The sequence below is a fragment of the Salarias fasciatus genome, chromosome 1, assembly GCF_902148845.1.
Source record: "Salarias fasciatus chromosome 1, fSalaFa1.1, whole genome shotgun sequence".
Lineage (NCBI taxonomy): Eukaryota > Metazoa > Chordata > Actinopteri > Blenniiformes > Blenniidae > Salarias > Salarias fasciatus.
In genome coordinates this window covers 16,944,618-16,972,517 of record NC_043745.1, presented here as the reverse complement: position 1 = coordinate 16,972,517, position 27,900 = coordinate 16,944,618, and the positions used below count along the sequence as shown (strand labels likewise).

Genomic DNA, 27,900 nt, shown 5'->3' with positions numbered 1-27,900 from the left:
AAACTTACTTAAACATTGTAATTGTACAATGCAATCAAATTGTGTGCTTCAAAGCAATACAGAAATGTGCAAAAGGGGAGGAGGCACCAACAAAAGTATTTAAAGAAAACAACACCAGCTACACCTGGAACAGCTGAAACAGTTCAGCTTACATTGGAGCAGGAATTAACCATTCTTGTTGGTATGATGTTGCATGCATGGTAAAATGCATTTAACTGATATGTCAACCCACAAAGATTGAGAAAGGATTTTGTGATGGTGTCAAGAGGGCAAAAATAGCAGGGACATCATCACACCAGTAAGTAGCATAATTATTGTCCTGTATGATAGATGCTCAAGCTGTCTTTAGACAAAGTGCTACTAATAGATGCTATGCATGCACAACATAGCTCATCTGCTGTTTGCATGGTGCATGTGAGAGAAGAAAACAATGAGATTCACCAAAATGAACAGTGAGGCAAAAACAAAACATTGCATCAACTAGTGTGAGATTTGGAACAACACTCTCAGATCAGCTGCTACTTTGCATTTGTCCCCCCGTGATGTAGTCTCTTCACACAGTCAGCTCACAGAAAAACATCCAGGAACCATTAAAACATTAGTAAAACCCAATGAGTGTGAGGGAGCCAGAGCTGTTTATTATCTTCAATATGGAGCTCATGGGAACTTTGAATTAGTCACTGTAAAAAAACTGTAAGAAAGTTTTCAATGAATAAAATATATGTTTTTAAGTAAGAAAAAAAAAGTTTAAATGACTGCTTCATTATCAGCCAGAAACATTTTGGATTGCTATTAAAAAAAAAAAAAACACAACGATGAATCAGGACTCTGGAATGAATCAGGTAAAATGAACTCACATTTCCTCAGAAGAGTTTGGTTTTATCCATAAAGCCAAGGTAAGGGATCCCAGTGCTCCAAGTGTCTGTGAAGGGGGAGAGACCAGACATCCATCCTGACCTGGCCGGAACAGCAAACTTCTCCCTCCGCCAGAAACTCCATCTGAGCTGCTCGTGGTTCCAGTCTCCTTCTTAGTCCAAGGACGAATGTCACTGGTGTCCTCTGTTACACAGGCTCCCCTGGTGGAATTAAGTCTGAGTATGTCAGTGTGTTCCCACAGAGCCAGTAAGAAAATATAACAATAGTCCAATAATGTTGTCATCAAGATATTCAAAGTTTAGTTTTCAATTGCTTTTTCTTCATTTTCACAGACTAACATGTCAGCAGGTGTCACGAACTTCATAACCTCGTAAGATAGTTCAAAAACATCACAGTGAGTTGGCCTGTGTTACCTGTGTGCGGCTAACAGCAGAGGGGCATACGGAGGAGTGGAGGATCTGTAGGGACACTCCTGGACACAGAAGGCTTGATGGCATGCCAGCAGTTCAGTTTGTGAAGAAGATGGCTGACAGTAGCTGCTCCGCTCAGGAACTCCACAGGTGGAGCGAAGCGGTGAGACGGACACAGGCTTGAAGGCAGCAATGTTCTCCATTCGTGGGAAATGTCCCTACAAAGAAAAACATGTTATCCATGGCAAAGGTCACAGGGGACATTTAGAAACCACTGTTAACATCTAAAGCAGTGACGTCAAACCCGAGTGCTGTGGGCCACCGCCCTGCAATGTTAATGCTTTAACACCTGAATCTAATGTTAATGTTATCAGTAAGCTCATATGAAAACCTAATGGGGAGCTCTTCATTGCAATCAGGTGTGTTTCAGCAAGAGAGACTGAAAAGAAAAAAAAAAAATACAAGACAAGGGCTCTCCAGGACCAGGATTAGAAACTCCTCCTGTCAGGCTACTGACACAAGAATCCCATATAAGAATGCGTCGCATAAAATCCAGATATTTTAAATTACTTATAAAAAAATAGAGCACCTATTCACACACATAATAGGAAAAACGCAACAAAAATTTGCCAAATTTGAAATCTACAGTATATGAACTTTCCACACAAAATACTTAAGAGACTCAACACTAGAAAATTATAGTTTAGCTTCTTTCAAATTGCACATAGTCCACACTGTCATGTTTTCTTACACACAAATAAAACTGTAATAGTCACCACCTGTGCTTTTCCTACGGCAGGACACTGAGTGCATTTTATTTAAGATTCGTAACCCATACAGGATGCTCATGCTTATCCTTTCAGTTTTAGGCTCATAGCCACTCTTACCTGTGATGATGCAGGTTTTGGACAAAGGCTGGCAAAGAAGAGAGGCAACCAAAAAAAGACATGATGGCACTTTATCTTCATGACAGTCCTCTTCTTCTTCATCGGCACATCATGGATATTTTCCAGAGGCAAAGACCACCAAATATTAGGCCACCATTTCTTCTTCATCATCCTTCTATCTGTTGGAAAGATCTCACCTCTTCTTTTTGTGAATGACTGCATCCTGGTAACAGCAGTGTCACTTCTGCACTTCCATTTAATCCCTTTTGTTCCACTTATTTGTGGGTCATTTCTAGTTTCTTTCATCTTATACAAGTTGCAAAGCTGCTCTCTTCGTCCAATCAGCCTCTGTTTTTCAACTTTCATGCTCCAGGTTTGCAGATTCCAGTAGAATTTTCCTCCCTTGGCTCTGCAGTGTTCCACCTCTTCAGCCCCTTTCAGGCCACTGACCTCCAGACGCTGCCAACCTGGACAGTGTGAGGGTTCCAGCACGGCCCTGGGTCCGAGAAGCTCAGAAATAGGGGGATCCCGAACATTCCCAGAGTCAGATGGATGCTGAAGACCATGTATTCCTCTCTGAAGTCTTCCAGTGGTGTCTGAATAAGTGATGACTGTCATGGTTTCATCGTTCCAGGGTTACAGGAACATTTTTTACAGGCCAGTGCCCCTTGGGTGACGCTACAAAGCTTAGCGTTCTGTTACACTGTCCGTGTCCCTCACTCTCACACACACACACACACACACACACACACACACACACACACACACACAAACCACAACCAAAGCCTTCACATGATAGGTAGGATTTCACCATCTAGAGAGGGAAAAGAGAGAAGGAGAGAAGGAAAGAGACGTGGTCAGACCAAAAATCCAACATGAGACAAATCTGAGGAGAGTGAAATGCCATGCAGGCTATTCCCTCGCCAAAGCCTACACTATCATGTACAGCTTGATGGAGGTACAGCTCAACGGATACTGCTACATTGCTTTCTCCTTTTCTTCATTTTCCATTGAATTAAACATGCCCTTATTCCTGTGGCCTCTAGGTTTGATCCAACTAAATGGGTTTTCACATAGGTTTGTTGGAAATTGAGGCTTAGGCCAAAGCTCTCTTCATTACAATACTTAGCAGCTTCAATTTCATATTTTGACACACACAAGAAAAGGCCAGCCGTGCCATCGTCTCCAGTGTTATATTACTTGGTCCAGGCTCTGTCCTATAATACCAGTTAGAAAACAGGGAAGCTTGCAGTGTTACCAGACTACATGTCATGCCAATTTGTAAATGTAGGCAGATATCATAATATGTGACCGCTCCACGAGGTTTACCTGCTGCTGCTGCTGCGGTTGTTGTTGTTGTTGCTGCTGCTGCTGTGCACGCGGAGCTCTGTCCCCATCATCAGTGCAGCATACACACGTTCAACCTGTTGCTGTGATAGCAGCCTCGCGCGCTACCTGCGCCTCCGCACACCTGTCTGTCCGCCGCCAGCGATAACAGACGCCGCTCCCGGAGAAAGAAAATAGTCCTCTCCAAAGATGCTTCGACTTCTCTTTGCCCGACGTTAGTAGTCCGTTGTTTACGAGACAAACTGGATGACAGTACAACTAAACTTCACCAAGCCCCTCCTTCTCCCCCCGCGTCTCCGCTCTGTCTTACCTCTTCCATTCAGAACATGCGGCGCTAAGCAGATTACCCGGAGCAGCCATCTGGCCAGCAGCGCCGGGGGCGGCAGGATACCGCGCGCGAAGTAACGCCGCTGGGCTGTAACGTTGCCCTCCTGAGGACCGAGTAACGGGACCTCAAGAGGCCCGCGCGCGGCGTGAGAGCAAACAGTGCGACATATCCGTTTTACATCTGTTACAGAACACCAGAGATTGTCTTTGACAGTGAGGCATTAATATGTGATTTAAATAATTACCCCATGCCTGACTGTAATGCTTTACCCCCCACCTACGTGGGATGCGTCTGGGGTTCAGACAAGTGGCACTCAGAGGGAAGATGAACACTTCTACCGCTGCCAAGCAACGCTGATCAGCTCCGGCCACTCAGAAGAAATCGTCTCATGGACGACCAGTCATGTTTATGTATATCGATGCAGTCCATGCGCTTTGTGATACTTCAGATTAATCACATGGTTTTCTAGTCGCATCATAAAAGCTATGATGGTTTAAATATCACCACTGTTATTATGACACATTTCAGAAAATCTGTATGTCTGTCTGTTCCATTTTAACTGTGATAATGTACAAATATGTGAAATAAGACCAAGCAGTTGTTATAGAAAAAATATTTCAAATGTACATTGCGAATTAAAAGTGCAATAAGTAAGAAATTTACAATAAAAATAATTTTAAAAAATCGTTCCCATTTTTCTCCTGCTAGTTTCTCCATCATTTTTTTATTTCGAAATGAGTTACACAATGGGCGGGGCTTGACGGCAATACTTCCGGGTTCCAGAGCCAATCATATGGAGTTCCTGAGGTTGCCAAACAAGCAGCGCAGCATTCCGTATTTTATGACGTAAGATTATTTGGAGTTTGACAGTGACTAATTAGTAGTCCTTCTACCCAACCTGAACAAATAATGTTGATTGCTATAAAATATGGCACATTTATGGTCTTTTCCTTGACTATTATCAACTCATGCCTATTCAAAGAAAAATAGTTGGTGTGATTATTGGAGCAAAACGCTAAACTTATCAAGGTCATGGGTAAAATACTTTCTTTACTAAATCTAGGGTCATTAACAGCTGGAGCTGACAATGGAAGTGTCCCCTCCCCCCACCCCCATATCTCTCCTGAAATCAAATAATCAAATATTATTTCATCTTCATAGATATTGGAACTCTTGTGGAATAAAATAAGTAAAGAGACACTTTCATTTAAAGAAATGAAAATCGAACTTTAAAAACTACAACAAACACACATTGTTGATGGAGCATCAACCGACAAAACCTGAGTGAATGAATTAAATTAATCTCCAAATTCATTTGAGGGAAGGAGAACCAAGCCTCATCTCACTCTTTCTGATCGTAGTTTTCACTTTGCCCAAAAAATAGATATTGGCGCAAAGAATGCAAACAAATTTTCAAGATGAATGAAAATGAGTCCCATGAAATTGTAATAATGAGCCAAAGGAGTTGGCAAAGGTTCACTGAGCAATTTAATGAAAGTCAGCAGGGAGGTAAGCTATGTCTGATCTTAATTGGGTCCTGGTAACACTTAACAAGGAATTACTAATTGTCTATGAAGAGACCATGGATGCCAACGTTACCATGTGATGCAATACATATTTTCTGTGAATGTCCTATGATGACCTATAACATTTAAATAAGTACACATTTTGAGCTTGTTGTAAATAGTATAGCTGAAAAAGAACAGGAGGGCATTGTACTGACATTGTGCACATATGACAAGAGAAGAACATCATGAATGCCTCTTTGGGCCTGAAAATAGAATGTTTCCAATTATATTCCTACACTTTGGTCCTATAGATTTACATGCATAAAGACTCCAGATGATCCACGAGCAAACAATGAACAATTTACTTAACATAAACACATAAACATCACAAACCAAGGTGCAAATCCAAGTATACGGTAGTTTAGTCTTGCTCTGTGTGCTTAAGCGCATCACATTTAAATTGTGTAAACATTTTCCAAAACAGGAAACCCTATGCTATATTTTTCCCTGCCGACAAGTTTTTTTCGTTATCATACTAATCGCGTTTGAACAGCTGCAATTTGCTTTGGTTGAACAAAGGCATTCTAACTAGGTTTTAATTAAGTGTTCCTAATGACCTTAAGGAGATTAGAGGTTCGCCTTCTAATCAATACCAGGCAGAGGGGAGCAAAGGGAGGAGAGGGGAGGTGACTGGGGGCTCGGATGGAGAAGTAAATGGGTGGAGTACGAGAGATTGGTTAAAGGTTGCTTTGCTTCTTGTGGCCGTGCTTGTGTTTGCACCATGTACCACAAATAATAGATTTGTATCTTATGTGTTTCCTACCTGAAGCTGAAAGAAAGAAGAAAATGGCCAAGAAAGCTCCAAACACATAAGGGGCTTCAGGTTTCATGCAGGAAACAGCTTGTTACACACATTTTCTTCCATCTCAGCTCATATTTCTCCCCTCTTTTCCATTTCCCTTTTGACTCTAAGAGGGTGAAAATGACATCAGACCACTATGTCAGATAGACTTCCATCATCAAGAGGTTTGTTAGTTAAGAAGAGTTTGTCTTATCCTCTCCTTATTAGACATTTCCATAGATTTGCACAGTGTGTCCACATGACAAAGAATCTGCTCATACATTGATTGTACTAATTTATTCAGCCAGGCACATTCAGTTCCAGAGATTGAAGTGCCATCACACAAACGGGATTAAAACTGGACAACGATCGCACAATTAATAATGCCTCATTTTCTAAATTACTCGTGTATGACTTATATTTTGCTAAATTGTGTTTGCTGGTCTAATAACATTAAGGCTAATATGGTAAATGTAGGCTGTAAATGTATCATCTCTCTGAGTCTCCAGAGCAGCATGAATATGTATGGAGATATCCTTGGCCTCGCTGCTGATTAGGAAAAGTGGAATAAATTGGTGGTTGGGCTGCATTTCTTTTTTTTATATATATATAGACAAAACACCATATTGGGTTTTTGTGATGAAAATGTTTTACACGCACACACAGGCATGCACGCACGCACACAGACACAGACACACACACACACACACACACACACACACACACACACACACACACACACACACAGATTTCAATAACTTTCAGGATAATGCAGACTCACTGGAGCCTCAATAATAACTTTTTGCCTAACCTTAACCTAAACCTTAACCACAACCTTAACCTTAACCCAAGAGCAAACTTGCCCTTAATCCATATTCAAACCCTGACAGATAAGTGAAGCATTTTGATGCCAGTATATGTACATCTGCCTTCATGAGCCACAGGAATTATTCCATGGTAGCATGAGTTCAGGATTTTTAACAGTGTACGTGTATTCGGGCATGTTAGCATAAACATGTGAATTAGAATGTTTCTTTAAAAGAATAACTATCTCTGTTTACAGTCAGTGATTGTCATGTGGTGAAGCACATTTTGTATCCATCCATATATAATTAAATAAACAATATCAGATATTAATATATACAGGGTTCAGGAGTGACTGGTATTAACATAAAAGAATGAAATTACCTCAAAAACACAGCAAACAATATTTACAAAGGGGACTTACAGAGTCTTATCACCACCAGAATAAAGGATCTCTTGTGTGGCTCACTGCTACACTTGGTGGCTGAAGGTGCTCCTGCTGTCGATCAGGACAAAATAATGATGTTTTATGAATAAATAAATAAACAAATGAATGAATAAAATGCACATTGACCTAATGCTCGATAAAAGCTTGACTATCTAAATTAATTTTTTTTTTTTTAAATTGAATTGGATGATTCGAACCTTGTTTGCTATAAAAAATAAATAAATAAATAAATAAATGAGTTAACTCTAAAGTCCAAAGCTTTCCAGTGGGTGCAACAAAAATCCAGAAAGCAAGAGACTGATGAAGAACATCATCAAAGCCAAACAGATAAATTGAGCAGATGAGCTGATAAGGCTGAGGATGGCACCTATACATACCTATAGAGAGGAGAAAACAAGGCACAGCTGACAACAGTGAGGGATATCAGGGTGAGAAGCATATGAGTCAGATCAACAAGACATAACAGATCAGAGAAAGGAGGGTACACATTCAGTGCGTTTACATGGGACTTTTTAAATCTGAGAAAAGATTAATTTTGCTCTAAAATGACCATAATTTGGCCTGAAAATTTAGTTCAGTGTTTAAATCCGAATGGATCAGCTGGTTAATTCTCCTTCGGAAGCGGAATTATATGTAAATTACTAGTGACTTTATTTATTCTGCGCATGCTCGTCCATCATGATGACGCAATATTCCAAGACAGCGCAGATCACGACTTGACTCGTATAGAGAAGATTTATTCAATGGGAGCATTAGATGAAATGAATATAATGAAAAGAGCAGATGAACAGTAGCATAACAATGCAGTGGACACATTCAAAACTGTAGCATAAAAGTTAATTTGAAAAATTGCTGCCAAACAGCTTTGTTTTACCTCCGTGGACGTAAGTACGTCACGGCCACCCCTGTCCAATCAGAACGCTTCACAGCCTTCACAGAGGATTTAATCCTTCATTTTTCCCATGCAAACTTAAGTTCATCTTTCAAGTGATGCTGATGATGATTATTCTCAATCTAAAATCATTTGTATTTAAGCATATTAGAAATAAACCAAAATGATAAGTTAAGCCCTGATGCAAAATGAGTGTGATAATTTAAACTGTTGCAAACTATGAATAAAGAGTTTCCTGATGTTTATTAATAAAATAATCCCAAATTGCCAAAAAATATTTTATTTTATAGTTCTGGAGTGATGATGAGGCCTCCCAATGGAGCTTGAACCACTTTGCCCCTCCAAATGTTTTTAATCTGACACATCTGTTAAACTTTGCTATACGTGGTTTTAAACAAAAGCTATTTTACTCTACTTAAAATAAGTTCAGTCAGTATTTCAAGAAAATAATCATTAGTTTCACCTTCCATATATTTCTTGTTTTCATGATTTCTTCTGAAAAAAATAAATAAATAAAAAAGCTGCTTCTCTTTTCAAATGTGTCCTTTCTCTCTACCCACCCTGAAGCTGCCTGGAGCCCCTCAGGGGAGACCCTCTCCACACTCTGAAAGCCAGTTTTTCAACCAAAGTTTTCACATTTTTCATTGGCCTACTGTCAAACTTAATTAACAGCAGTTGTCATCAAATCTGCATATACATCACATCTCACCAGCACCGCAGCAACATGCGTGCTCGGCAAACATGCTGCTGTGGGAGAAAATCTAGTTTACTGTGCTGATGTCAGGCTTATTTTAGACTATCTCTTCCATTTTGCTCTGACACTTGCGTCATCCTGCTGTCTATACTCTATTTTGGTCACTTCTGTCCTCCAATCACACACCTCTCCCACACATCCCACACTCCGCAGGCGCCTCTCATTCTTTCCTTCGTTCACTTCATCTTTCTCTCTCCTCCTCCCTGTGCCCTCGAAGTCTATCATTGTCCTCAATCACTGCTTCTCCCGAAATGTTCTCCTCTTTGTTGTCCTTGTTTTAAGCAGACTATATACAAGCCAATACCATCAACATGTATGTACCAGTCATCAGATACCTAGCTGGGATCATAAACTGGCCAAAAGAAGGAGGAGTCACAGACATCAAAACAAGAAAGCTCTTCACCGAGCTTGGAGAGACTTCATCCTCAGTCCAGCATCCTGCGTCTGTACACTAAGAGAAACGAGAATGAGGAGGTGCAAGTAACATGAACAGACAAGCCCCTGCGCATAGTGCCACCAGAAAAGCGAAGTGGCTGACAAGACCTACAAATGGATGGAAAATGCTGGACTGACAGAAAAAACAGAGGTTCTCACAGCAGTGTAAGAACAGGTACTGAGTAAAAGGGCCTTTACGGCGATGGTCTGCCGTACTGGATCAGACTTGAGTTACATTATGTGCAAAGATGCCTCAGGTTGTAAGATGAAAGCTTGCACACTGTCCAGAAACATCTGTATCCATTATTGAGTCAAAGTACCCAGATTCCATTGGGACATCACCAAGAAGGTGGTTCAGAACAGCAGGGGTAAGATGCTACCAGACTGACCAACAGCTGCTGGCGAAGCAACCGGACATTCTGGTGGCTGACAAACAACACAAGAGGGCAGTCGTGATAGATGTGGTGATACCAGCTCACAGCAGCATCAGAGGAAAGAGCACAAAAAGTTTGAGTAGTACCAAAGGTTGAAAGAACAGCTGGAACAGATGGAACGGTTAACGTTGACGTGGTTCCTCTAGTAGTAGGAGCAGTCAGGCTGGTGACTCCCAAACTGGAAGAGGGGCTGCAACCAATCCCCAGAAAAACATCTGAAGCCTCAGTCAGAAGAGTGCAGCCCCAGGAACAGCTAAGATACAGCACAGAACCCTCACATTTTGAGTACACCAGGGGGTCAAGGTAAATAAAAAATGGGAGATTTCAATATGTTGATGAACGCAAAAGAGGGAAAAATCAATGCTATGTGGGGATTTCTTCAAGTTTAAGACTTGCTTACTGGTTCTGGTCCATGTGCCATGCTCTGTGTAGTAATTTTCACCCGTCATTGTTTGGTTTTGTGAAAATATAGACATTTTCATCACGTCTACTCTGCACCATAGCAAAAGAAAAAAAAGAAAAAAAAGAAAAAAATAAAAAAAGTAAGAGTTTATATTCAAAGGTTATGATGGACGTATTTTACTGATACGGCCCACTCAAGATGACATTGGGCTAGTTGTGGCCCCTGTGTGTTGAACACCCCTGGTGAAAATAAAATAGAAATACTTGGGCTAATTGGGCTAATCCAAGTTTCTGGATCACTTGCAGCCCACTATTTCAGATTTATTTCTTTAGATATGGAGATGATCTTTTGTTCTGTAAAGATGTGAAGTGTACTTTCATTATTCTCGCAACCAATAATGTTAACAATTACATTGCATATCATGTTTAAGTTAGTCTTAAAATATTAAAAGATTATAAAACAAAGACCTTACAGTTTTGACATGGTAACTGTTAAAAAAAAAGTTCACAAGTAATTTGCATTATTATTATTATTATTAGGGACTGAGCAAGGTCTCTATTGTTCTTCGTCTGTTTGTTTCTTATTTTACTTATGTCAAAGTCAACACAAATTTGAGCCTCTAAACATGCACAAAAACTCAGCAAATTTGACACACACACCATGACCTGCGAAAAATTTTATAAAATGGAAAAAATAACCCCATCTGCTCTCTAGCGCCTCCTAGAAATACTAAAATGATCGCCAAGGCCTGCAGGAATGTCGTAGAAAGATCAACCCAACACTCACGCGTTCGTCTCATCGAGGTCTAAAAGGTTGCTGGAGTGTCAAAATAGGAGCCTCAAACCCCTTCAAAATAAAAGTCAAAATTTTGCAAAAAATGACATTTAGAACAAAACACGTTGACAATTTTGGGTTAACCAGTGTTAATGACAACATGTACTATCTTTCCAACATAAAAGCCCAAAATTCCTTCAAAATAAAATTCCTTTTAAAACAGAAAATGAGGTAAAATCAAGAAAATGGATGATTAGAGAGTAGCAAAACTCCCGGTCACATGGACTTCTTTCAGCAGGGTACGAGGACGTCTCAGTTGGGGGCCGGCGGGGAGGCTCGGACCCGACCAATGCATCATATTCGAATTGTGAAATATTGTTGTCAGTGTTGAGTACTGCATCAGAAGCATAGGTGGATTATATCTGTATCGGGATCGGCAAATGGCAAATATCTGCTTTAAAAATATTGGCATATTGGATATCGGCATATAACGTGCATCCCTGACCCCCACCCCCCCCCACACACACACACACACACACACACACACAAACACATAATCCATGTTCATCATTTATCCTCTTCGGCTCCAAATGAAATGCATCAGGAAGTAGATAGAAAAACAATTTGGCTTTTCCTGGGCTTTTCAGATTTCATAGCCTCAAGTCATTCTGACCATATTGTGTGTGTGTGTGTGTGTGTGTGTGTGTGTGTGTGTGTGTGTGTGTGGGTACACTTTGTGCCCCCTATTGGGGTTGAGGCCAGTGACACCCTCAGGGCTGTGCTGTCCAATCCCTTCCATGCTGCGCTTCTATAGGATTGAATTAACCTCCTGCCTCTCTTGACAATACACATACACATAATCATCCACTCACACACATGCACACGCGCGCACGTATGCACACACTTTGTCTGTGCCAATCACCTTTCCCCTGTCAAGACTGTATCATTAGCCTCAAGTCTGAGAATCATCCTTCTAAATACACTCAATTTGTTTATTTATTTTCCCCAAAACAATGAGGTGCACATCATTGACAGCTAACAGAGAACAATGGGTACTGTCTTAATAAAATAACATTTTCTGTTCTCTTTGACTTCAGACAAATTGTCTTTTTCCTGCTCTCTTCTATCATATTTAATGTCTTTAGTTGGAAAGACACAGTAGTAACTGACCAACAAAGAGCTGCCAATGAGCCAGAAAATCAGTTGTTCAAGCAATGATGCCAATTTTTTTTGCATCCCAATAAGGATGCATGTATTTTTCTCGAGCATCACTTTTTGTCTGTTTTCTCACATTTTTAACCATAGTTGAGCAGCTTTTTAGAATTCATTTGATTCATTCAAATTCATTCATTTAATTATTTATGAAGTGTCACAGTTGCAATTAATCTATTGAAAACACTGGATATTTATTACATGTGGTCAAAAGCATTGCTCATGTGCTCAGTTTTCACTGACCAGCTTACGGCAGTCTATTAACAATAATGTCAAAATGTCCCGTCACCACTGACATGTTTTTAGTATGCATGTTTCTCATAGTGATAACTTTTACAAAGCTAATGATATCAATAAGTTACTGAAATGTAGTGACAACAAAAAAAAAAACCATTTGCTTCCATAGTGACTCCAAGGACTGATTTGATAACTGTCCAATCAGAGACAAGATTCACCAACATAAAGGAAAAACAGTGAAAATATTGAAAGTTAAGATTCCAGAAGAGCTTTTGCTAAATGAATCCTGTCACTTTCTGCCAGGGCTTTTGCTTTTCTCAGGCGCAAACTGATAATTTTTCATTCTTAAAGTTATGATCACCACTTCTAACTTTCTTTTAAAATTGGAGGCCAACCTCTCAAAAGAAAATCTACGGACCGAGCGGGGAATCAAACATGGGTTTGTCTTGCTGTGAGGAGAAAGGCGTGTAGCCTCAGCAGACATTAAATCAACAAGGCCAGAGTTCGAGTTCTCCGTACCCTTTCACAGGAACAAGATGAGGAGAAGTCGACAGGTGAATGGAAGGATGGATTTCATTCACTGATATGATGAATTAAGTATTGCAAAGATTATCAGAATGCAATGAGATGGCTCTCAATTTCTCAGATCATTAAGGAGACATAAATGTTATTGTTTGTGCTTCATTCATTCTTTGTAATAGTCTTTAATTCATGTAGATCAAAACAGATGTATTCGTCTTTTCCATGTGCCAAAGTGTACTTGGGCAAATTTCAGTTAAAATTTAACTTGTTTATTTCTAAATTGTGCATCTTATTTGCTAACATACTGAAAGCATATGTTTCTATACTTTTCCAAATAGTTTGTGGTTAAAATAGTGACAGAGGTGTTATTAACGTACATATTGGTTCTAGCAAGCTCTAATTGGTTTTCTGAGAATGAGTTGCCGCTGCATATCAAAGCTTCCAGCCATCTATTGGCCACTGGTGGGGGATTTAAAGTGCCACTAATTCACTAGCCACTGACACATCAGACTATTTATTAAAGTACACTAACTTAATGAATGGCCCATAGAATGGAGAGTTAAAACATTTACTGTCCTAAGAGAGATATAGAAAGCAATAGACACAGAGAGGGGATGGGAGAGGGGGAGAGAGAGGGGGAGAGAGTGAGAATAAATGACCCATCGTATGGAGTTAAGACGTTAAAAGTGCAAATAGACAGCTGACCCTCTTATAGCTCACACATGCAGCTGGGATGCACGCGGACGGCACAGCCACTTTACACCCGGTGAGATAGAGGGATGGAGAGAGAAAGGGAAAGGAGACAGCAACGGATGGAGAATGGGATGACAGAAGAGGATGGGATGGTGGAGAGGTGGAAAGAGACGAGCGGTAGGAATGAGGCAAGAGGACAAGACTGATTTATAGTGATAGTGAATAAGATTTTAAAAAGGGAATGGCAAAAAATGAAGGCAGTGTTAAAGAAAGAGGTATAGCGGAAAAAGACAGACGGAAAATGAAGAGACGGGAATAAGTAAATCATATGCGCAAATGAGTGGCTATAAATTCCCAGCAGAGTCTTTTAGTTAGCATGTAAGCTCTGTAGACTTTATGTGGTTTGATGGAGGAGGGTCAATGGAGAACACAGGACAAGGAGAGATGTAAAAAATGCCCAGAAAAAAAAAAAAAACAATTACATTACGTCTAAGGTCTGAGGAATCTTTTAACGTCGACCTTTTTGTTTTATCCAAAGACATTTGTTTTTATCTTTATGACACTGCAATGAATTTGGAATATTATTTTTTCACCATTTATTCTTATATGTGGTGTGCACTGTGTTAGGGTGCTTATTTCCGTGTGTTTGTGTGTGTGCGTGTGTGTGTGTGTGTGAGTGTGTGTGTGTGTCAAGAGAGCGAGACGCTATGAAAGGCCATTACCACTGTAAGTCTATGTCACAAGGCCTGTGAAACCCAGGGGAACCCAGCGCTGATACAAGGGGATACAGTGATAAAACACACACGGATCTCAGCATTTTACACGCACGCACACGTACACACACACACACACACACACACACACACACACACACACACACACACACATTTCCATATATAGGCTGTATATATGTATGAGTACAGCCTATATATGGAAATGTGCGTGTGTGTGTGTGGGTGTGTGTGTGTGTGTGTGTGTGTGTGTGTGTGTGTGTGTGTGTGTGTGTGTGTGTGTGTGTGTGTGTGTGCGCGCGTGCATACTGGCTTAAAGCAGCTCCAAAACAGACCCCATCAGTGTGATCAGTGCGAAGTTGCCACACATTAGCACTTCACAGGTCACATAACCTAAAACAGATCGTCGCCCTTCGAGACTGACCCTTGTCGATGCCATATAAGGAGCTGAACATCAGGTTCAGGCTTTCTGTCCTCAAAGGAAAAAAAAACCAAGTGTAACTGATTTTCTATGCTTCATGTAAAATAAAATAAATGGAAATCTGAGGGTCAGACAGAAGCTATTTTTTTCTCCCTATCAATGAATTTGTGCTGTTAGTTATTTTATTTTATTCATTTATTACTTTTAGGGCTGTGAATGTTGTGAGAACAAGCTCAAAATGATAACACAGCCTTCAATGCAAAACAATATGTCTGGATTTTTACCACATTTTTATATATATTTTTATTACCAAGGGGTGTTCTTGTGGAACCATTTGTGTAGGGACGAGGTACGGTTAATGATAGCAGTGAAGATTAACCAACAAAATAATACTCTGACCATATGGTTTGTTCACAGCAGTGAAAACCCATGCCACCAACACATCCGGTGGGTCCCAGTATTGATCCTTGTGGAACTCCAGGAACAATGTGCTCTATGGTGTTTAGCCTTTTATGGTTTTGCTAACCAGAGTTTTCTGAGGACGCTGAGCTTTGACATGGAAAAACTGGAATCATCACTAAATGAGCAGTGACAGATCAGGGTCAGTTTTTTTTTTTTTTTTTTTTTTACTTATTTATTTAAGTGTAACACAAAAAAGTGTCATTTGATGGTCAGTTATGCTGACTACGGTGAAAAAAAGACTTGTGCTGAGTTTTTGTTTTTCCACTATACAAAATAAATGCGGCTGAGATGAAATAAACAGACACTTACAGGAGGGTGAGATTATAAGAGAAAACGGGAGATGGTACAGGAGCAAGATAAGAGGGAGCAAAGATGGAAGGAGAGATGTAGATGAAGCCAGAAGGTGGAGGAGGAGAAGAAAGGACTTGAGTTGGCCATTAGCAATGCAGCGTGCGGAACACACTCTTACATGCGTTCCACAAGGTTAACGATAAGAGCCCCCCAGCAGCTGAAATGCTCAAGTAGCTTTTATCGTATCATAATAATGAATCAAAGATAAAATAAAATAAATGAACTCCAAAAGGCAAGCAAGTAAAATAAAACATCTGTGCAGAAGGGCCGTGTGAGCAGGCAGGCCCCACAAACACACACACACCGACCGGAGATACCGTACTGAAGAAATGGAGGGAAAAAAGGATAAAAATATTGCTTTCTTTCTGCTAATATCTCCGTATGTCACTCGGTTGAAAAATATTTGCCTGCAGGTCAGGGCTCCCCCTGTTAGGAAAAGGCTTCTTAAAACACTTCATGGCTCTCTGCTACATTAAATATCTGGCCTCTGCATCCCATTTACAGCTGCCGGCTATTAGAGGGGGACAGTGAGAGTGGCCGAAAAGAACCGGAGAGTGTCAGTGTGGGAGAGAGAAGGGAAAAAAAAGAGATAAAGGAGGGCATGGCAGGAAGGGGGTCCGAAAGGAACGAGTGAAGAGAAGCAGAAGCTGATGATTTAATGCACGTAAAGAGACAATGAGGAAGTCTGAAAAGCTTATGTTTGTGTTCAAACTGCTTTGCTCGCCTATGATTTTGATTTTTAATGTTGAACACAGCATGTTTTAATCACTCTGTGTGTGTGTGTGTGTGTGTGTGTGTGTGTGTGTGTGTGTGTGTGTGTGTGTTTAGTGCCCTTGGCAAGAGCAGGAGATCTGGCCCTTCAGAATGGACAGTAGTTAGCCACCCACCGGAGCAAGCTGTTACCACTTCCTCTTCCCTCCTTCCTCCCTCCTCCACACCTCCCCCTCTTCCCCTTTCTCTCACTCTCTCCTTTTCTGCAGATCTGTTTCTTTTTTTTTTTTTTTTTTTAATTCTGTGTAGTCAGTGATGGTAATGATGACGATGATGAAGATGACACTGACTCTGAGAGGTGCGATTCTTGCCCCGCTTGCTCCAAAACACCATGGTGGACGGACAGAGGAGTGCTTGGCAAATTAAATATTCATGTCACCCCTGCCTCGACACCCACTGCGATAGTTGCTTTTCACAAAGCACTAAAACGCGCAGTAAAACAGAGCAGCGCCGTTACAGGCAGGACGAAGGCCCACGCGAGCAGGTCTGTGGGGCTGGAGTCCGTCACAGCGGTACTTTCAACTAAATGCATCAAAAACAGCAGGTTTGTAATGACAACGTGACCATTTTTTTGGCTCTCAGTGCTTATCTGTGTTGTATGAATAGCTTGTATTCATAGGGATAGATGGGTGTGTGCTGTATGTATCCTTTCCTAAGTAGAAAAAAAAAGTTTTGATGTTTTAATAGGAACCGTCTCCACCTCCTAGCTGGCCATTATGAACAATGCCATTGGGGTTTGTGCAGAGTGAGCATGTTCTCCCTGTGCAAACACAGGTTTCCTCCAGGTACTTCCCTTCCACAGTGTGTATTAAGTGAACTGGTAACTCTGTCTGGAGGTGTGTATCCATGTGTGTGTGGCTTCCACAAAGTGGGTATAAAAGACGAATACACAATGCCGAGTGTCTCTCTAAAAGAAACAGACATGAGAATAAAAAAAACAAACAAAAAAAACCTGAAGAATGAGTCAAAAGACAGATTTCAAAACTGGAAGCCTGGTTTTAATTGATATTGCTCTACTGTAATAATCCTGAAAGGCATAGTCTGGAGTAACACATGTAATGTTTCAACCCATAGTAGTTTAAGTTACAGAATCATAGGTCTCTCTTTTTGCATTGAACAATATATACAATGTGAAATAAATACATTTACACAAATGGACATTATTGTTGGAGCACACTTGTATGATACACATCACAAAAATATACAGGTAATTGCTTATCTTTTTTTTTTCCGTTTTTTTCATTTATTGATGTGAAGCACATCTAAAATCTACAGACATGTTTGTAATAACGCTACAGGATCTTCTCTCATCCACCACTCGAGGGTTTTTTTTTTAATTCTTAAATATCCTTTTTGTCCCAATGTTCCCCAAAGAATCTCTCTCTCTCTCTCTCTCTCTCTCTCTCTCTCTCTCTCTCTCTCTCCCTTCAGCGTTTTCTTGAAATTTGCAGTTTCAGACTGCAGGAGGGTCAGCCGCAGCACAAGTGGCAGTTACATTTGGGGGTTAAATACAACTAAATGACTAAACACTGCAGAGCGGTTTGGCCTTAGCAGTTTTCAGGGGCAGCTATTGTGCAGCTATGGAGGATGGACACTCCTGCTTTGTCGCCACGGCTCAATAACTCATCTTTCTGCTAAACCACTGTGACTTCACAGTGTTTGCAGCTAATGGATCGAAGCTCCAAACGAGGGCATGAATGTGATGCCCAAAGTGCAACCAGGTCAAATTCTATTTGCCACTGGCTCAGCAAAAAAAAAAAGAAAAAGAAAAAAAGAACAGTCTTTCCTCCTCTGCTCACCAGTCTGGTTTGTTTCTGCGGTTGTAACTCAAACTACTGACCCAACAGGTGCATCGGTTTTCGGACCTCCAATCCAAACATGTGCAACACTCGCCATGTTGTACCATCACTCAAGTATTGCTTTATAACAAGAAAAATAAGTGCTTGTGGTAAAACCCTTCAATCCAACACATCTAGCATAACGTGGCATGAGCAGGAAGTAACGTCAAGGCAATCTCCCCTCAGATCACAGTGAGCAACAGAAAGAAGCATCACTGTGAACAGTTTTGTTTCATTTCCAATCTAGATCACTAACCAGATTTGGCTCAGGACTGATCGCCTGAGGGCGACGTGCGACATGATTCATAGTCTTCTACTGTTCAGGATTACAAGTTTGACACAACAATGAAAAAAAGAAAAACAAAAGTAGGAAAAACACCTTTGATAAGTTTTGTGTAGTATGACGGTAAGCAATTCTGTGTTTTAGAGTACAATCAAAAAAGTTCATTGGGGTATGACGTTTACTGTATTTTTGCCTGTAAAACATTTAATTTTCTCCAAGACCTCAATTGAAGCATTGAATAATGTAATTTATCATGTTGGTGCATGTTGTGCAACAAAAAAAGTTATATTCATCAAATTCATGATGCTTACATATGAAAACACTGATAACTTCAGTTTAAATTTGAAAGTTGTTAGTTAATTCCAACACACTGTCCCCAAAAAATCATAACTGTGTGACAAAGGGAGCCAGCAAGTGCAAACAAAACTTTTTAATTTCCTCAGTGCTTTTCGTCACCCCACTAAAACCTTTCATTGTTTGCTTTAATGCAGGATATTTTCCCAGGAAGAAGGTGAAACAGGGAAAAAAAAAAAAGTTTCTTATCTTAGTATTTTCTCTTTGTGTTGATAATGACTGAGCTGAGCTGTATGGGAGGCAATTATGTACAGCGAGATTTTCAAAAAAGAGTCACCTACAGTTGTAAATTACTCAAATGTCCCTTTGATTTCATCTTTATTTAACCTAAAGATATACAGAATATTGTTTAATCTATAGGAAAGTTACACAAATGATCCCTTTCTAAGTACTTGTTAAGGTGTTTCTTCGTTTAGATACTTAATATTTCATTATTTATGAATAGTCTGGTAAAAAAAATGATAAGTGGCATTTGTTCCTGGTGGCCTAGTTAAGTTCCTAGAAGAAGAGCCTTGTACTGGGTTTGTTGTGAGAGAATCCAGACCCCCGGCGGACTGATCCGACACACAGATAAGACAGACGACATGGCCTCTACTCTACTCTGTGTTGTCTAAAGAAGAAGCACACAGCACAAGAACAGGAATCACCACAAGAAAAAACACACAGCGACGCCTCAACGGAGAAGGAGAGGATCCAACAGAAACAGGACGCCAAAACAACAACAAATAAAACAAAAACCAAATAAATAGATTTCTTTTTTTTCGCATGATAGAAAAAACAGCAAACATGAAACACACAGACTGAACTACTACTTTTTTTTTCTTTTTTTGTATTTTGTTTCCAATAAAATGTCTTATGTTAGAATTATAATCTGTATAATTTACAATATACAATGTTTAAGAAGGCTGAGAAAATACCCCTTACTAATAATACTGACGGCTGATACAGAGCGTGAGATGTTAGAGATCGACTACACCTAAACTGCAGCGCTCCTCGGCTGTGACGAGTCGCCATTTAATATCAGACTACACTGTCACCTAGATTATGCGTTTTGGCATTCTTATTTTGAGGGAAAAGAAAAACCTACTGAATGTCTCCCTGTTAAAGCTGTGATCAGTCAGTACACAATCTGGTTCTAGCTGTGAAATCGGTGTCGTGTTCATTTGACTGTAAAACGGCTTCCTGTCGGCTCAGCTTGAAGTGCAATGTTGTAAAAAAAAACAACAAAAAAACCAAAAATCGGAATTCCAAACAGGAGAAAATTATTGATATTCACAATTGATGTGCAACCTATAAATCAATGTGTATTTATTATTTTAGGTCTGTTAAAGCGACAGCGCACCGCAAGTCACATTTCAGTTCAGCACAAGCTGGATGAACGGAATAAAAACCGCATTTGGGAAATTTATTTTGGTTGAGAGTCGTCATAAGTCTAAAATGCCGTATTCTCCTGAAAGATGCCAATTCACACCTCAGGAAAATGACAAGCTGAGCTTACAGGAGGCAGTCCAAGAAAAGGTCCTTTGACTGTGGTTGAATAATTTCACTCCGGAAAAAGTCAATTTAAAGGTAATCTGGTGGTCCCTACACAATTTCATGTAAAAAAAAAACCCAACGAATTTTCATGTTCAAATGGGCAAAAACAGTGTATTATTCAACTGTTGTTTTTCTCACAAGATTGTATAAAAACTCACAATGCGATAACTGCAAACTGGGAGTTGGAGCTTTTTGTTTTCTAACTTCTTATGTTGCTTCTTCAACCCGCTGCACTCATCAGTTTTAGGTGGCAAACAGCAGTAGCGTCTCATCCCAACATTCCTGGTCCTCATTCTTCAAATGAAGGAAACACTGACAGTTTTCTGATAGCTTATGGCAAGTTCCACAGAGAGAAAGAGAAGCTAAAAATCTCCTCCAAATCCCCGTCCTCTCTCCCCCAAATTTTAAGACTGGCACCTCATGTTAATATTGCAGACTTCGTCCATATGCACAAACCCCCTCAATTAAAAACCACTATTGCTCAGAGTTTCTAGGATAAACGCTGATTTGGTAATACATTATTACTTGTTATATTATACATATAGATGATAATTGCAGAAAGTGGTCAAGCTGATAGAAAAAAGGAAAGACATATTGATTGATTCAGTTTTAAGAAGACAATATTAATAAGAAAAACAAAGCTGTGTTACATGTCATATACAGGATGACAGTTATTTACAACCCTAATATTGGTATTACCGCTAAGATTATTTCCAAGGTAGAAATTAAGAAGAAAGAAAGTAACTAGGAGTTTCAAAGCAACATTAGTTGTTCTTCAGTCACTTTTTGTCAGCATACCTTTCCCTCTGCTTCGTATTGCCTTGTTGAGTGACTGAAGACCTCCCCTCCGCTATCTCAATGAGTCGCGACGATATCTGGGTGCTGACGCAAAAGATGAGCGAGAAGTGAGGCGAGGAGAGTCATGCTGAGGTGACACTCTGCACGTTTTAGAGTGTGGGTAATGAGCGTGGGGCTGGACTGTTCTGAATGGCACATTGACAGGTGGAAATATCTACTGACTGATACGTAGAGAGCTGCAAACCAGGGCCACTCAAAGGCAAAAATGATTCAAACGGACATCAAAACACAAGAGGAGAGGCAGACAGAAAACGTGATGTCATGTTAGCCAAGCAGGAAGTCATTCTTCATTATTTTTCTCTTATCTGTAAGCAGGGAGTGATATTTCTAATTAAAAACTGTCGGCCAATCTCACCTCATGTGTTTAGATCATTTGAAACCATTTTTAGCTTCACGAAGTGTCCTGACCCGGATACCATGATAATACTGATAGGGCTGGCAGGTCAGGATCACCGGTCCTCTGCAAATACAACACGTAGGGGAGTTGAAGTTGAAGTAGGGGTGTCACGGGAAACCAGGAAGTGAATTTAGGGAGAACCAGAGAGTGTTTACAGCGGTTGTTTCTAATCTTGGCCATTTAATCTCTGCGTTCTGCTGGTTTCCATTACAAGCAGAAACATCTGAAATGACTGTTTAGAAAGGAGCACCAGCAGGACCCCCATGACCCGGGGCTGAAAGAAACCGGTGGATCAAACCAGAAACGGTTCGTGTTGTGACAGTAAAAGTTTGCTGGCATCCTCTGAATGGATGGTTCCATTCTTTGGCAGGGCAATTCTCCTCTTCTTTTCCCTCGGTCCATCTGTCCCAACTTTACTGTACAAGTTCATTGACAACAAATGTCATTAATACTTCCTCAGTGTACTTTTTTTTTTCCACTCAGATTTCTCAAACATTTAAAAAATTCTGCTGGGTGAAATATGGAAGAGATAAGAGACGTGAGTGCAGTCTTCCAGTCTCAGAACCAAAATGAAGAGTTTTTAGTTTGATGTGTCCTCAGTAAAGTGTCTGTCATCAATAACGTCTTAATTGTCCTTAAATGCATAAGTGTGTTGCAATCATCAGTGTTTGGAGCCTCCGTGGTAGGAAATAAATAAGTGTTGTTACGTATGTGTTTGTAAATATCTTCCTCCGACTGAAATGGGGAGTAACGTCAGTCTGTCGGCACCTTCCCCAAAGCAGACGGGTCGGAGAGCTTCGCTCGGTCCAAGACAGCAGTGATTTCAGGTTCAGGTTGGAGGTTCAGATTGCTTCGTTATTCATACGGGGCGCGTGTGTCACCGGACAAACTTCTGGGACATATTCCTGTGTGTGCGTGCGTGCGGGGTGTGTGTGTGTGTGTGTGTGTGTGTGTGTGTCTGTGTCTGTGTGTGTGTATTTTCATGTATAAGAGTGTGTGCGTGTAAAAGAGCAAGAGGTCATTCAGTGTTGTTGTTTGGAGTTCCAGTTGAAGCTGGGGCGGCCTGGACTGGTGTCGAGCTGTCCTTCATCCCCTCCCCGTCCTCAGACCTTGGCCTCCAGCAGCTCCAAGAACAGTTTGTGCATTGGGACTTTTCCGTCTTGCTTGATGCTGTAGAAGTGCTGCACGGCCTTGGTGGAGGTCTGGCGGAGCAGGGGGAGGGTCATGAGCAGTTTGCCCGCCCGGCGGGGGTCCTCCTGATGCTGGGAAGCCTCGTAGTCCTGCAGGGCCTCGTGGAGCACGTCCTGGAGCTTCTGCACTGCATCCACATCTTCAATGTGCATGGAGTCTGGAGAGAGGAGAAACACAGATCTGATGTATGATAAGGGGCCACTGAAAGGCGTAGAAATGAGTATGCAAAAAAAAAGAGCAAAATACCATTAATTTGCACACAAAATCACACAAACTTCAAAGATATTTAAGTGTGAAAACAAAGTTTTTCTTAATAACATTATAAATAGTACTATGGGCATTTTTCAAAATAAAACTCTGAACCACACATTCTGTCAGTAGAACTGACTGCAGGAGGGCGGCTTTATGTCCAGAGGCCGCTCCTCTCTCTGTCTTTTAAGTGTGGCTCTGTGGGTGTGATGAATGGACGGGCAAAGAGACGAGTGGGTGTAGGAAAAAAAAAAAGAAATAGACTTGTAGAATGATGAAGAGACGCAGCAACACCTGGGATTCCGTGCACACGCGTGTGTGTGTGCGTACGTGCGTGAGTAACTGTGTGCATGGGTATAGTCCCGCACACTTGTGTAATCTCTCTTTGAGCTGGCATGTAAGGTGTGTTTCAGCATATGTGGCAGTTAAAGGCTGAGAATGTCTTTCCATAATAATGCTCCATATTGCCCCCTAGGGAGGCAAAGTCTTAATGTGAGCTGGCCTTTAGCTCCCAACCTCCAATCAATTCCTTCGATCAATGACTACATGCATGTTAAATAATAATCACAAGACAACTATTGATAGACCACCTCCCCCCAGCCATCACCGCCACACACACCTACAAGCACACAAACACACATCTGCTGAGGTAATGCTGGCATGGAGCGCTTCTTCATATACAGACACACACAGAAAGCACCAGAATGCAGCATGTGTCTATATATAACTAAAAATATGATCTTTGATTGTCAAACCTCTAATTTTAACCTAACATTGTGTTGAGTATGTTCCAGCAACATGTGGTTTTACCTTATAGCAGTAGTGGAATATTGTATATATATATATTACCTGGCTACTGCTGTTGGAGCAGCTTTTAGTGTGGTGTGTGTTTTGAAAACACATGATGTTTTTTGTAAATAGTACTGTAATAAAGGGTGAAAACATGCATGTTACAGGCTCAAAAAATATTACAATTTAATACACTTGTATTGTAGTCTGCTCAGTTTTTTTATTAAAATAATAATTGCATACCTCTTCACACTAAAACAAATCACAAATAAAAATAATAAATTCCTTATTAATCAAGATTAAATTGGACTGTATGGCCTCTGACTCTGAACTGAATATCCGTTTTACATCCTTGGTCCACACATGAAGAAACAGACAGACATGAATGACACTGAAGAGAAAAACTACATTCAACATGAAATACATCACCAGACTCCCATTCTCACAGATACCCCTACCCACACTGTAAAATACACAGAGCTGAATCTACAGCACGTAACAGATGTAACAGATGCAGGAGTAAACTGGTTAATGGAGTCTGTGGGGATCTAGAGAAAACATCGTGGTTGTCACTTTTTCAACTTTCATTAACTCTGACGTTCATTTTATTCTTGTTTGATGAAATTTTACTTAGAGAAGAGGGGTAATGATTGCTGGAATGTGGGCAGGATACACTAATAAACATAAATTAGCACAAATCATTGCCATTATTGGGCTTTATTAACAGATGCAGTATATTATAAAAGGAGTTTGCGTTGCCATCATAATGAAAGTGTGAGTACCATCTCTCTGTTTATATTAATAGTACTGGGGCCAAATAGCTAACTGCCGCTCATAGTGTCTGTTGTTATTAGATTAACACACACTCAAGTTTCATGAATGAACATTCTTGAAATTAATGAGTACAACTATCATTCAGCATGAAAAAAAGTATTTCTCCTGTCGGCGTTATTTGTGATTTGCAGGGAGGTTTCCCCTCAGGTCCAGCCTGTAGGAGACAAGCTAAGGCAAAACTCATGTTTAACGAGTTTCACATTGTTTTTGATTAAAAGTGTGTGTTCAGTATTTAAGCTGTTAGACGCGGCTTCTGCCTGGCCTGTGCTGTGACCCGCAGTACACTCACAAGTAAAACAGCAGACGTTAATGAGCACAAGAACATGAGGATGTTAAAACGCACATGTTAACATGAGACTCACAAATCACGCACGCACGCATGCACACACACACATGCACGCACGCACACACACACACACACACACACACACACACACACACACACACACACACACACACACACACACACACACGCCTCCTGTTTCCCATGCCTAGTTCGGCTTTCTTTACATGTGGGGCACGTTTGCTAACATTTCTTAAGGCTTGGCTTCATTAATGCAGACGATTAGCATCCTGTGAATTAATTAGTGTCAGTGCCCTTCAAAATGCTAATGCTAGCATTCTGTTGTCTTGAAGAGAGTGTGGCCAATGATACAAAGTTCCTATTTAGATGTCAGCTGCTTTAATTTCAATCAAAAAGAGTGAGTGTGAATGGTATTTTATAGAGGTATTAGTGTTTGACAGAGTTTTCTCGGCTGCAATTTCCTTCCTAATATTGTGAAACCATAGAAATTCACTTCACTGAGCAATTTGTTTGAAGTTCAGTTGAAATGACATATTCATATAGCGATACTGAGTATTGAAAAAACAAGATTAGCTACAATGTAATTAATCCAGGGAAAGCACTAATAAAGAAAATAAGCAGAGATAAGTAGGCAGTGATAAGCTTTTTGTAACCAGTAAACCACTCCTGTTCACCTCATGTGTTTAAATCTGGTGTAGGGGACACTGGAAACAACTATTTAAAATAACAGCTGGTGTCATATTTCATATAATAGCAACGATTCCTTCACATTGTTTGCATTTGTCCACATGAAGTCTATCTGCAATGTAAAGTCCTCCAGGTTCTACTAAGAAAGCTGCACGTTTCCACTCACCTTGTGTTTATTATTTTAAAATGGTATATTTTTCTGGATCTAAAAGTACCTTTTATGCTGTCTCAGTGCTCAAATAACAATTATTTGTGTATTTATCATATAATTGTCGTATAATTTAATCACTTTCTTTCAGCACCTGCATGCACGCACCCTGGCACACATGCAGAGGAAAGACATTGCCTGTCACACGAACGCCACAGGAAAACAATACGTCAACGTTTTCTTCGTGTGCACATAAGTTTCTGGTCTGTGTGTGGGAAAACATTTTCCTGTCATTTACATTCACTTCCACAACAACACTTTAAAATTGACTGCGTTGCTGTGTATATCACAGGAAAAAAACAAAACAAACAAACAAAAAAACAAAACAAAACAGGAAAAGTGTATAAATCTGAGTGTGTGTATGTGTGTGTTCGTGCGTTTGCTGAGCAGAATCAGAACAAAAGGCCCCTCCCTCCCTATTCAAAGCGCTCTCATTGCAAGCTACCATTTAAACACATTGTATTGACAGCTCTCTCCTTGTAATTAAAGAGTACTGAAAAGCTGGACGGCATCCAAGACAAAGTTCAAAAGACGGGTCATGAGAGGAGGAGGGTGTGCGTGGTGTGTGCGTGTGTGTGCGTGTGTGTGTGTGTGTGTGTGTGTCTGTGTGTGTGTGTGTGTGTGTGTGTGTGTGTGTGTGCGTGCGCACTAGAGGGAGCGTGTGTGTCAGTCAGCTGTCGATGCAGCTGGACACATCAGAGAGGGGGCTTTATCGACAGATTTTGGGCTGTAATGATTTCACCTTATTTAAAAGGCATCTGAAGAGACGACTATGCTAATTGTAAATGGGACCGCTACTTTGTTTAGGAGAGGGATTCAGCTTGAACATGTGTGTGCTTGTGTCAGTATGTGTGCATATCGACATTTAAAGCATGTAGTATGACTGTGGGTAATAGAATATTACGAAGCTTGACAACTGTATGTGTTGAGAGAATCTCCACTGGGGAAGTAAGCTATGTGTCTTGTGTCGTGGGTGTGTGCGTGTGTGCATGCGCGCGCGCGCGTGTGTGCGTGTTTGTCTGGATGCTGAGTGCTGAAATCAGTCCTCTGATGGTTCAGCTTAAATGAGCCCCGTGGGACAGGAGATTCCTAGGATTAACTCTCCTCCAGCAGTCAAACACAGATGTGCAGACAGTCGAAAACATCAGCTGAGAGAAAAGAGATTCAAACCTGAGTTAGCCAAAGCAATGGCCTTCAGGGTGACAAATTCCTCCTTCTCTAGTTTCATAGTTTTGTATTTCTTGACCAGTTGAAGGATGGCGTTGTTTAAGTCGAGAAGTCCAGCCAGCTTCGACTGATCCTCATCCATTATGTAGTCCTCTGCATACACCAGCTGAGGAGAAGCACAATGATGGATAAAACTTTAAATAAAGCCGTTTCTAAGGATCTAAAAAAAAAAGAAATAAATAAAGAGAGGCAACTCTTACCTTGTCTTCAAAAGATAGTGAGCGGTACACAACGCGCAGGATCAAGATTTCCATCCATGCACTCTGCAGTAGACTCATCTGGTCTGCCAAGGACAGTGTGGAGAAACCTGGTGTGCATACATGAAAGAAAAGCAAAATATATTATTAGAAATGTAAAAACCAAAGTGACCAGGAAAAGAAGGAATGAAATAAGATTTAGAAGGAAGCAAGAGGGTCAAGATCGACTCCCCTTCATCCCTTCCCCTGCCCACTCCTCATCCATCCACTTGACCATAGTTCTCCCTCCTCATCCTCGTCTTCCTCCTCCACCTCCTCCTGTTTCTCTCTCCCCAGTGCCCTGGGCAACTCTCTGGGGAAAGGCAGGCCTTATCTCCCTCTGACACAACCTCCATCGATCAATGCTG

At 40.7% G+C, this 27,900-nt stretch overlaps 2 protein-coding genes across 7 annotated transcripts in view; both read right to left on the bottom strand.

Annotated features, from left to right (window-relative positions):
* ush2a (Usher syndrome 2A (autosomal recessive, mild)) overlaps window positions 1-2,348 on the bottom strand; it is a 202,181-nt gene extending 199,833 nt beyond the window's left edge. Inside the window, exons 1-3 of the mRNA XM_030094333.1 lie at window positions 2,174-2,348; window positions 1,290-1,504; window positions 858-1,076 (exon numbers count right to left, since the gene is read on the bottom strand). Coding sequence (XP_029950193.1) covers window positions 858-1,076; window positions 1,290-1,504; window positions 2,174-2,344 — 605 coding nt within the window. The 5' untranslated portion in view covers window positions 2,345-2,348. The remainder of the gene's footprint in view (window positions 1-857; window positions 1,077-1,289; window positions 1,505-2,173) is intronic.
* A 20,426-nt stretch (window positions 2,349-22,774) lies between these two features.
* The window catches only part of esrrga (estrogen-related receptor gamma a), a 65,497-nt gene continuing 60,371 nt past the window's right edge, over window positions 22,775-27,900 (bottom strand). For all 6 annotated transcript variants that reach the window (XM_030092258.1, XM_030092224.1, XM_030092240.1 and 3 more), the window contains 3 exons: window positions 27,497-27,603; window positions 27,240-27,402; window positions 22,775-23,155 (listed from right to left, as the gene is read on the bottom strand). In XM_030092258.1, coding sequence (XP_029948118.1) covers window positions 22,911-23,155; window positions 27,240-27,402; window positions 27,497-27,603 — 515 coding nt within the window. In that variant the 3' untranslated portion in view covers window positions 22,775-22,910. The remainder of the gene's footprint in view (window positions 23,156-27,239; window positions 27,403-27,496; window positions 27,604-27,900) is intronic.